Source organism: Dermacentor andersoni, chromosome 4 (genome assembly GCF_023375885.2).
Source record: "Dermacentor andersoni chromosome 4, qqDerAnde1_hic_scaffold, whole genome shotgun sequence".
Lineage (NCBI taxonomy): Eukaryota > Metazoa > Arthropoda > Arachnida > Ixodida > Ixodidae > Dermacentor > Dermacentor andersoni.
The window spans coordinates 211,765,033-211,777,418 of NC_092817.1; the positions used below are offsets into that span (position 1 = coordinate 211,765,033).

Below are 12,386 nucleotides of genomic sequence, written 5' to 3' on the forward strand. Positions count from 1 at the left end.
GGCACCGAAACACGCGCAGACGTAGAAGGCGGCATCGAGGGTCACCATAGTCTATTGGTCAACCATGAAATTTGCTTTGCGAGAGGGATCGCTCGACTGCAAGGAGGGAAAGCGAAAGTGATTCTGACACATTTCAGCCAGGAGTTCAAACACTTCAACAAGGGCACGACGAACGCGTACATTGAGCAAATTGTAGAAACCAGCAATGAGTTTGTCCTGTCGGATTCTGCCGCATCAACCCCAAGGACAGATTCCAGTCGACATTATGAGGTGTCCACCAGCGGTCTGAACTTGAGGGCCTTCCCATGCTTTCTTCAACTGGGCGGCGATGGGTCCACGGATGATGGAATAGTCGGCTCCTGTGTCCACTAAAACGGTGACTGCGTGGTCGTCGAGAAGCACATCAAGGGCGGTAGTTTTGTGCTTCTTGTCAGGTAGGCCTTGGTGTCGGATCACGGCTGCGTCGCGTTGACTTGTGGCTGTTACGTCGCGTTATCAGGTCATCTTTCGTCGGCGTATTCTTTGTTTCCAGACTTAGTCGTGATGGCGGGGTCTCGTTGATATGTAGTCGAGACAAGATGTTCGGTTCCTTCGTCGGCGGTGGATTCGTCAGTTCGACGAACAGCAACCGCACCTCCATCGGTTGCGTCTTTGAGTTTTCCGGATATGGGCTCGTAGACCTGCTCCGGGCGGGGCCAGTGTATGGTTGGCGTTGCGCCGACAGGTAGCGTCCTGGTGAGGGTGAACTGGACGGTCGTCGAGAACTCCAATGAAGCCGGCGAGGTAGTCGGCATTGTCACGAGGGCGCTTTGAAAGCGGTGGATGCGGCGCGTTGACAGCAAACCCTCTCAGTCCCAAATGGCGGTATGGGCATCGGCGGTACGCATTGCCGGCTTCTCCCCAATGATAGCAGAGCAGGCGGTGGTTGAGGGTTCTCCAAGTGTCCGTCTTCCTCGCGCAGCGGCGCTGGGCGGAGGCGGTGGGGGACTACGGATTTGCGGTTTTACAGAGCTCTGGCGCGGGCACAGAGGAGGACTTTGACGGCGGACGACGGCGTCGTAGGTCAGCGCTTCCGACACGGGAGCAGCGATTCGGGCTGTACTTCGGAAATGCCCAGTGACCCCCGGTCTTCGTCCTTGACCATCTCAGTGACCGAGGATACCTCAGGTTGCGACGAAGGTAACCTTTTGTGCAGCTCTTCGTGCACGATGGCCCTGATCGTCTCTTGGAGGTCACCGGAGCCCCGTGCTTGGATGGCGCACTGCGGCGTGAGCACTTTGCGGGTATATTGCCTAGTGCGCATTTACAGTGTTTTATCAATCGTCGTTGACTCTGACAACTCAGCTACGGTCTTCGGTGGGTCGCGGATCAGTCCGGCGAAATGTTCTTGCTTTGCGCCTCGCATAAAGAAGCGGACTTTGTTCTATTCGGACGTTTCCGGGTCTGCGTGCCGGAAAAGACGGGTCACCTCTTCCGTGAAGATGGCGATAGTCTCATTGGGTAGTTTCTCTCGGTTTTCTAGCACAACTTGGGCCCGTTCATTTTGGACGACACTTTTGAATGTCCTTAGGAAGCTACTGGGGAACAGGTCCCACGTTGTAAGGGTAGACTCCCGGTTCTCGAACCGAGTCTTCGCGGCGTATTCCAAGAATAAGTACACGTGGCGTAGCTTATCCTTAGAGGTCCACTTGTTGAAGGTCGAGATTCTTTCGAAGGATTCGAGCCGGATTTCGGGACCCTTCGGCGTAGCTCGGCAGAAGGTTGGGGGCTCTCTGCATTGTTGAAGGGTGACGCTGGGGGTGCCATTGTGGTTGTTGAGCTAGCCACGGTCTTCCTGGTCGTATCAGGCAGAAGTCCGTGTACCAGGGGCAGTCCTTACAATCTGCGGCTAGCTCGCTAGTCCTGGGCGACCTTGGTGTTGTCCTCGGGGTTGCGGACTTGGATCGCGGCTTTGCGGGGGCGTTCGGTACATGAACGCAGTAGCACCTCCACGAGACGTCGCGTAGCAGTGACGGTGAAGAAAGCAGCAAATCTGGGAATGACGGAACTAGCGTTTTATTGGGTGAACTTGTGCCGTCAAAAACAGCCTACGCTCAAAAGAACGACGACAGCGGCGGACATAGGCGGCTATCATTGAAAATCTGATCAGCGGGTCAAGCGCGTCAGCTTTTATACATCAGTCATCAAAGGTAATCGCTGGTGCCCGCGTGTCCTCCAGAAAGTTCTACACCACTCGCTTACAAAAAATTACATAAAACAAAAAATTACATTACATACATAAAATTAGATTACACAAGGTTCGGTGACAACAGAGAGCAAAAAGAACTATCGATAACTTTTGATAAACTTCCGATACGTGCGGGCGCGTCCCGCGCTGAGAGATAACATGTGTTAAACGGTGAAAGGCGGTCACCGAAAAAAGACAAACAAGTACACATGTCAATATTATCGCGAAATAAACGAGAGTAGTGCTGTTCAAGAATAACTTATCAATCTAAACCGAGTCAGTGTTCCTATGTCGTGTTCCTTTATGACATATCGACGATAAGAGCTCATGATGCAAGCAGCAGTAGAAAGGCAAAGGTTGCGGGCTTTTAACAAAAAGGCTTCCCTTGCTGTTTATGTTCTTTTCTGCATGTACCATATGAGGTGTGGTTAAACCTTTCGCTGTTCTACTGTCTTTAAGAGGTTTAGTGCCTTGTACAACACATGAAGTCTCACAAACCAGCAAAATGTTCTGCAGTATTCGTAAAGTTAATTGCGTTGACCCTTCTGAACATGGCCCGTCTAGCTGCAGCGCAGGAGGAGAAACGGAGCAGCCACACCAACTTATCTGGCAGTGATTGTCGATCTTACGTTTTCCACGGAAAACTGCTGCAGGCTCAAATGGGTGCCGTTGTGCAGCGTCATTACTGTGTAGCCGTAGTCAGAGAAACGTGCGGCGCTCCATTCCGCCGGATTTCTCACGAACGGGTCCAGCTTCTCCTGGCAGCCCTGAATAATACGTCATCACGTAGAAAGTAAGAACTCCGAGAATACAACGCATAAATGTCGAATCATAGGTAGCTGACCTGAAAAAAATTAAGCGTCAGTGTACGAAATGAAGCGCCCGACTTGCGTACGCATAAAACGCTCGCTATCTCAAAACAAAGCGCGGCATCATTTATGGTCTGGGAATGACAAACTTGATATTGTCTAAAATGCTCCAACTGCCTCTCAAAGACAAAAGTAATTGAACGAAATGTTCACGCACGCACGCACAGGCTGAAACACGCACACATGCACAGTCAGAACGGTCGAGGTAAACGTCCTCCATCAGCGTTTAATGAGTTTGACTGCCAATCATAAATTCATTTGCACTAGCAAGCTAGAAATTTTGAATGATTCCTTGAAAGCATAGAGGAAGAAAAGCGTAGGAGAGGTCCCGGCTAGCTCCGGATCAATTGAAAAGAGTGTTGCGGAAGTCTATTTCTCGTAGCACGTTCTGTTCGCGAGACTAGGTAACTTTGGAGCGTGGTGTGCAAGCTTGAAAGTTGTGTTTTGGCTGTGTGAGTGTGAGTTTCAGCCAGCGACAAGCACACAGAAGTAATCACAGCGGGTATTCGTCAGCGGGCAATTCGTCCTCTTCTTGATCGTGCTACGGGAAAACACAGGAGCTTGTCCGCTTCACTAAAACTGTTATAGAAGTTACGTAGGCTTTGGTCTGGCGCGCGCCAGCAGTATACACTTCCGGCGTCTCGTAGCATTGCAAGTTGAAAGCTCGCACCTATCTGCTCCGCGAGCTGACTGGAGGCGGAAAGAATGAAGGCACCCCAACATGACTGCACTTCCGGCTTCAAACACATCTCGTCAGGGCCTCTCCTATTTTGTGTATTTCCTCCATGATGTTGAAGAAAGTGTGGAGGAATTCACTTGCTGCTTTTCGCAGAGGAGCATGGGGAGTGGTGTTCGAAACAGCCTCGTTGGCATAGAAACCGTGCTATAGAAACTCTCGCTGCTGCTCTCGGCTTCCGGAAAATGAGATAGGACTTTAGGCCCGGGTCTTTGTTGAGGTTCATTCTGTTTGCGAGACAATCTAAGGCAGCAGTGTGGTGTGTAAGCTTGGAAGTTGAGTTGTGGGTCTTTGAGTGTTAGTGTCAGGCAGCAACAGAGAGACGTAATCACGGCGCAGGTCTTTGTCGTCTTCTTTAACGTGCCATGGAAAAACTCGAAGGTGTGCCTGCTTCTCTAAATGTGTTACCGAAGTTCTGGTGCTTTTGTACTGACACGCGTCAGCAACGCACATTTCCAGCGGCTCGTAGCAATTGAAGTTCAGAGCCTACGCTATCTGCTCTGGCGAGCTGACTGGAGACACTAAAGGTGATGGAAAACCAACATGACTGCACTTCCAGCTTCAAAAACACGAGGTCAGGGCCTCTTCTAATTCGTTTTCTTCCTCCATGCTTGTAAGTTATACCAGAAATTATTGCCAGAATTATCTAGGCAGCCAATAATCTCATACCCTCCAGGAGAAAGCATAAGTTATTATAGTCGTTATAAGAAAATGGAAAATTGCTTACAGCTGATCCCGTAATAATGTGCACCGGCGCTCGAGGGTTCGTGTAAGGCTTTTCAGCGCTGCCGTTGTAGACCTGCGAAAGAAAAGGTGCAGGAAAAATAATTAGCCCTTGAAATTTACACGTGTTAGAGCCCCACGGCCCCTTCGCCAGTTATTGCGGGGATATTGCAATCTAGAAGTTGTGTTTTCCGGCAAGGACATATAAAATACTACGACAGAACTTGCTCGCGTTCCAAGTGCAACACTACTTCCCGGTCTCTTAAACTGCAGCAGACATCAAATGTAAAGCGAAATTGTTGAGTGGGAAAAGTCGACCAAGTCCGTGCGGCTACCCAAAACGCAGCGACGAATATGATCGCATCCCGTTTGTTTCAACAAGTAAAGGCTAACTTCTTCAGTCTTAGTCCTGTTCGAGTGCGATGCCGGCTCCGTCTTGATTGCTTCCTTAGTAAAAAACCTACGTTAATATGCTTCGCATAAAAGAAATACGGCTGAACCTATCTCACGAAGAATGACAACGGTAATGCGATTAAAGTTCAAGCAATGTATAGTGGCACACCATATTGTTGAAAGCCTGTTTATTTAAAATAAGTTGCGGTCGTTCTGAGACTTCCGCTGCCTCGGCTACATGCAACATACGTTGTCTCCGACATGGAATCACTTTTCCCCTATGGCACTCACTTGCCAAAATCGCCAATGAGCATGACAGCAGGATTATTTTGTTGTGGCGGCGATGGAATGACGAAGAAAGAATTAAGTAGATGGAACTACAAAGACGCGCCGACAATGATATGACAATATTGAAGTAACCATAGTAAAACGACAACACGACGACCACAGAATGAGGACAATGGCATGACGACGAGTATATTATGGCGTGATGACGAAGGTGATACGACAACGCGATGACGAAGTAGGAATTTGGATGATGAAAAGACCACGACAGCATAACGACGACTGCTGTACAACGGAGGCGTGATAGCGGCTATCTGACGCCTACACAATCACGACGACGGCATGAAAAAGCGGCCTAATTACGATTGAACCACGAGAGTATGCTTACCATAGAATGACGAAGAAGAAATCACGTCGGTGGACCAACGAATGCCGTGTGATGATGATGGCTTGCTGACAATGAGCCGACGTTTCTGAAGGGATGACGATGGTAAAAGCATAGAGTGACGACGACAGCCTAACAGTCGGATGACCAAGTTAGAATGATGACGATGGAACGATAATGACGTAATCATGACGACAGTATGACAACGCATACATGACGATGACTTTATGACGACGAGGCAATAACGGCAATTGACAAGACAATGTTATAGGTGTATGGGATGACGAGGACTGTATGACGATGAGGCAATCACGACAATGGTAAGACAACGGTATGGTTGTATGGCAAAACGAGGAGTGTATCACGACGACTGCATCACCAAGACTGCGTGACAACTATGATGTGAAAGCAACAGCATGAAAAGAGTTGAATAACGAAGCTGGAGTGATGACGATGGACCGACCACGACGGCTTTACGAGGACGGCATTCCAGTGAATGCACGACGACCAATGTACGCGAAGATAGCAAAAAAAAATGAAATGGGTGAGAGATAACTGGTGCGTGGCGAGTGGCTTGAAGTCATTATTGTGCGCATCGAAAAAGCGTCAAGTGTTATGGCTCTATTTCATTACATTTATCGTCTGCATCAGCACGCCTGTGTCGGTTTAATGGGAGCGAGTGACTCTGGTTCTTCTACGTTTAATTATTACTCGGTGCAAATATTATACTGCACTCTCATGCAGTTCCATTTTATGCAGGGCTGACGCTGTGGTGGAAGTACGGCAATGATAATTGAGAAAGTTTTAGTAAGGTGACAAGTGTAACCCTCTGTGATCTTGTCGCGCAGTGACATAGACGTATTTAGAGAGCGCCTAATAATGTGTACCATTTAAATTTATTTGTATTACTTTTTACTCTGCTTGATACTCTGAACGTCGCAATGTTGCTGTCTGGCAATAACGGTTTGTTACGCTAGGTGTACACCTTGCTTGTTCCTGATAGTTTGCTCCTTTGTGCTCATGGTAGCTTTCGGCCCAAGTGAGCGCTTCACTTAGTCAATGCACTCAATGACCCAAGGAAACGGAGGGATATTCGCAGCCGTAAGTCAATTAGTAAGCATCGTGCGGGGCAAGCTGCCGTAGTGGGTTCGGCTTCTACCATGAAAAGTGGCCTCTTCTACCACTTTTACATTCACTTTCATTTTTTTCTAATATGGAGATTATCCAAAATTTAAGCCGCACTTGTAATTTACTGACTGCACATTGAAAATATTAAGGGGAAAAAATACTTCGGTTTCATGCACTAGTGGTGTCATGGACAAAGCTCCATAATCCAGCCTCTCAGTTCCCCCGATTCCCCTTGCATTCAGCGCGTTTACGCCCATACAACGAGATGGTCTTGTCGCCAATGTTTTGAGAAGCGTAGTGTCATGTCTGTGAAACATACTGATACTTTCTTTGCCCGCGCCCTCATGTGGCAACAAATGTGCAAAATCGTGCCTTTTTGGCAAAATTGATCATTTCCACCCCACTCTAAATGAACAAATTATCATTTATAACATGTTCATCGGATATGTCATCCCGTTCTCATCGTAGCCTGGTGAGCAAAGTTTTCGAACACAGTTACACAAGGATTCTCTTATTCGATGCAGAAGTCTGGATCGGTATCGTCTGCCTGTTTCCATCGCCATCATTCCGGACAGCGCAAGCTTAGAATTAGCCGTGCAAAACACAATATGTTAAATTTTATAAATGTCCACATTTTTTATATATTACGAACCGCATCTTCCTGTAATCTGTTCGGGCCTCGAAGTTATTTAAGTGCATAAAGAAACAAATACATAAACTCCAGTGAAGAAAAGCGGCCTGCGCCTACGCGCCATCACCGCCGGCATGACCTCGTGGTTGCTGTGTTTCGGTGCACTTCTGTGACTGCTGCCAGCTCGCGCGCATTGCAGCCTAATAAACCTCGCGACATTTGGTGGAGGTGCTGGGTAGCAAGCGACCCCGGAACTCTAAGGTGGACGATGACCCGCACCTCGGCCGAATGTAATGAGGTTTGTATCACATAAAAAAATTCATAAATAGCGTGAAAGTGCCAATCAGAATCACTGTTGTGCACCTGTTAAACTTGCTAACTGGAGTTATACGAGCCTTTTCAAAAAGCTTCCTCTTCGAAGCCGCGCGAGGACATAGCAGCGAAATATCAATAATAACTGAACGGCAATAGATACTTTTTTTCTTGGTGTCTCTAAGCGGAGAAGACATTTGAGGCTATTTACGTAAGTCTTGTAAGAGCTTACCTGGCGGTTGTAGACTGGCCAGAGCCGCTCGTACGAGTGCTCGTGAGCCCAGAATTCGAGATCAACTCCATATTTGTAAAACAGGTCTTCGAGTCCGTACAGGTGGACCAAGGGGATTCCTTTACGCACCTGCGCACAAATCATCCACGCACTTAAGCAAGCGCGTGAGCCATCATCAGGGCAGTTGTCACCATGGCAAAAAGGTCGACTACGCATGAATTATCTGGTGCATGGTTGTGGTTAACCAATCACAAAACTTAGCATGGCGCAGGGAAGCAATTAGACATCAGTTATAAGAACTACTTTCTTCGCTTAAAAAGGCGATTGACCGACAATCAGATGAACCCCTTAAAAAAGAACTACAGAAATTCTCAGAATTGTCTACCAATGCTTAAGAATTGTTTGGCTCTGCTGCGACTTTGGTATTTCTTAGTTTTGCTTACTTGCTTTTTCTAGCTTATACGCGTCTAGCCATGGCCTTTCTGGTGGCAAAGAATGCTTAGCCTTTAGTAGAAAATTATCCCATTTACTCGCCGCATCCGGCCCCTTCAATGTAATCGTACTGATTGAGCCGAAACGCCGGGCACGAGCGCGCCTCGACGGAGCACAGCGGGTGACAGGAATAGACGAGGCGATGACAGGGAACATGCGCTGCGGCAGCGTTCTATCCAATCCTTGGATAGAGCCATAGCCTGACTCAAACACATCACTGTACAGCTGTTTTAACCTCTTCTCGGCTTCCGTTGCTACCATCTGCCTGCCATCCTGCACGTTATCCACGTCATGTTGCAACTGCTGCACCACATTGTGCAGGTCAATTTTTTGTGTCGCTATCCAATCTCCACCTCAAAGCGTCGACATACGAGCTTCATTTTCTTGCTTTGCAATTATCAGAGGCAGATCGTAGCTTCGGTCCTTTTAAGAAACAATGACGTCCGCTAGACCTGGCACTTTGGGTGCCATGTCATTGTATACCCGTAGGCGCACGTCGTCTTCGGAACAAGGGCAGTTTGGAAAACTTTCATCGAAGTCTTTTTGAGACGTTATGGTAACAGCGGCTCCCGTGTCTAATTCCATCGGAATATGCATGCAGTTTACTTTTATTTTAAGCACAATAGGCGGAGAACTATGAGCGCTTTTTGTCGTACAAACTGCAAGCAAGTCGGTTGCCAGCAAATTGTCCTCAACTTTGTGTACAAGCTTTGTTTTGCACATTTTCGCTACATGACCTGGCTTCAAGCATTTGAAACACGTACTTTTGAAAAAAAGACATCTCACTGGCGCGTGCAGTCCGCCACATCTATGACAGGCGCGAATAGTGCTTTTCCCACTTGCTTCCTTGGACCGTCCTGAGGGGTACGCTGCTCTTCGCCAGAAGTCTTCGTCGCGTGTCGCCTGCCTTGCTTGGTGGGTTCACGACGCCAGTAGACGTCGGCAGAACTGGCAGTTGTCCCCTCCGGTAGCATTTCTCGGGGGTCTTCCTCAGCCGTTGCAATGCGGTGGTGATTTGGCAGACGCGCTCCCAGGTGACTTCGTCGTCCTATACGGCAAGAAGACGGCATTGAATCGAATCCGTGCAGATTCCAGAGCGCTTCTTCCAGAAATGTTGCAAACGAGCACACCACAGCCAGTGTTTTCAGCTCGATGATGAACTGTTTCAGGTTTTCGTGTGGTTCTTGATTTCGCTCGTAAAAGGGATACCGTTCGGTAAACACTGACCGTTTTGGAGCATAATGCTTTCGGAGAGCTTCTGTAGCTTCTTGGTACTTGACCTCCGTTGCGTTTTTCGGCAGCAGCAGGCTACGCAGAGTCACGTATGCCTTTTCACTCAGGACAGTTAAGAAGACTTGGAACTTCCTACTTGCGTCTATTGCGTTGGTGGTTGCATACCGGTCGAACTTTTCCAGGTAGCCGTCAATATTTCCAGAGTCTGGGCAGAACTCGGCCAAAGATCCCATGATGGTGGTCATCATTAATGTTCTCGCTGGCGTCGTCGTCGTTTATGCAGTCTCAGTCATTGCCTCTGAACGAACGGTCCCACCACGTCGCCATGTAGTCACCGATGCCATAAGGTCAAGTATTTATTCGGACAGCAACATGAACATAACAGCCAAAAACGATTCAGTGGCTTCGCCTTATACAGGGAGCCTGGGTGCAATCGAGGCATGCCATTGGCTAGCGATACACTAGCACATGTGAACATTTATCGCGGACATCGGATACGTGGCGCACAGTAACAAAGTAACACTTGATAATTGTTGTACCGATACAACAGCGTCAGTAATGAGACAGAGCAGGCTGCATGAAAACCAATGTTGGCAAATTCTTCCCGCACATTTGCCTGAATGAGGGAGATCCCTGGTGCTGATTTGTGGGCGGTGTGGTTAAGTGGGCGGGGATGGAACGGGGCTGGGCTTGCAGCCTCGAGCTCACTGCGAACGATACGCGCCAGGTTCTCATTGAAAGGGTGCAGTGGTAAGGTCGACGCAGGATGACGTCGTAGCTGTGTTATGGAGACGGGAGAACTGTGGGATGACGCGGTGGTTTTTGGTTAGCTTGAAGTTGTGGCTTTCCTTGACAATGACGTCGTTCAAGGAAACAGTGTTGTACATCACCAAGTTGAACGCGTCGTCCGCGATTTCTTTGAGGACAGAGCCTGATTTGTCAACCTCGGACATTTTCTCGTGGACTTCGCACAAAGAACGAGCACGGGTTGTATTTACGAAATATGCGATTCAGTGGAATACTGCACTCTGATAGCAAGCTCCTTTCTTGCAGCCATTTGGCGACCGGTCGGGTTTCCAGAGAAGCCGCGGAGGTTCTCATTGAAAGCATTCCAGCTAGACAGCTCGTCCTCATGTGTCCAGAACTACACACGCCGTGTTCCGCCCACGCATGCTAGCACGTAGGCTCCCAGGGGTTGTTCTGGCCAACATCACCATACATGCTCAGCCAGTCCTCAAGGTCAACATTATCTTGGCCGCGGAATATGCCAGGATCGCGGCGACTGGCAGCGGTGACGTAAATTGTTGAAGTCGCAGGTGCAGACGAGGTGTCACCACCGGGAGCCATGTTGGGTAGCTTCATGGCGTGGTCGCTGCCGAGCTATGTGGCGAGGACGGGGATCGCCAACCTCCATCGAAATGTTACGCGAACAAGGAATTAAGGACTGAAAATTATTTACAATGTATATTCGCAAAAACAGTTGCAGCGCTGACCAGTTCAGCTGACAGCTCTACATCCAGGCGCAGTTAGTCTTCATCAGTGCGCTCACGCCCATCGTACGCAGGAAACACGCAGTATGCATGCAGCAATTTATATTATCACAATCAAAACTCATAGTTGGAGTGATGCGAAAATTTCAGTATTAATTACCTGTAATAGCAAGACTTGCTTGTACCACGCATTATTTGAAACACAATTGAAATATTCCATTTTTGTGTGGGGCGGTAAATCACAGACAAACATCATGAAGCTCTTCCGCCTCGCTGAGAGATGGCAAGCCGCCCTCCTCAGCGAAGCACCGGAAGGCCAGGAGTGGGCCGTCCAGCAGGCCAGAGCCATTGCCGAGGATCTTGGAAGATTTGCCTTGGGCGATGGACCCCTGGCAGCCGACCAACAGCCATAACCATTCGACAAATAAAGTTTATTCCTATCCTATCCTCTCCTATCCTCAGTTATGCAGAAGAACGCGCTTAAAGCAGTCGCTGCCGTGCCTTACAGAACACATTCTGAACCACCTATTGCATCATGCCCTTATCCAACATGTACCATTGCCGTGTTCTACAGCTGCACAAATCACAGATGGAACACTGCATATTATTTTTATCCAAAGTTGCTAACCTCCACACCTACATTCACTACTACCCTACAAGACACCACGAATACTGGTCTGTGTTTTACCGACGTACGAACTACGGTTTTCAAACTCTAAACTATGCTTTGCCTTCTTTACTAAACAGGTTTGACACCTCGATCCGTGAAAGCTGTTATAATTCTTTTCGAGACATATTTCGTTAATTCTTCCTTTGGTGCATTAGCCTGCGACTATTTATCTGTTATATTCATTAATTGTCTATCCTGAGATGTTAGTGTATTTCTCGTATGGTTCGTTTTATGTTGCACCACTTTTTCTTTGACTTTGAATCTTTCTTCCAAATAGATTTGCCCTGGGTTGTCTGTTTTTGTGCGTACCGCTTGCACCGATGCACACATAAGAAAAGGGAGCACCGTCAAGCTGCTTTTTAGCGGCTTTTATTTCCTTTTCCACAGCCATGTACCTATGTGTCCATGTGTGGAATAAAGACTCAGACTCATTACTATAGTCATAACGCATTGTCATATATACTCCCATAAAACAGTTCCACAGTGGCTTAGCGGCTATGCTGTTGTACTTCAAAGTATGAGATCACGGTATCCATCCCCGGCCGCGGCGGTCGGGGCGGCGGCCGCATTTCCATGGAGC

At 48.2% G+C, this 12,386-nt stretch overlaps 1 protein-coding gene across 1 annotated transcript in view; it reads right to left on the minus strand.

The window, feature by feature from the left end:
* The window catches only part of LOC126538479 (acid phosphatase type 7), a 182,767-nt gene that overhangs the window by 4,870 nt on the left and 165,511 nt on the right, over positions 1 to 12,386 (minus strand). The window contains exons 10-12 of the mRNA XM_072288022.1: positions 7,922 to 8,050; positions 4,560 to 4,631; positions 2,857 to 2,994 (exon numbers count right to left, since the gene is read on the minus strand). Coding sequence (XP_072144123.1) covers positions 2,857 to 2,994; positions 4,560 to 4,631; positions 7,922 to 8,050 — 339 coding nt within the window. The remainder of the gene's footprint in view (positions 1 to 2,856; positions 2,995 to 4,559; positions 4,632 to 7,921; positions 8,051 to 12,386) is intronic.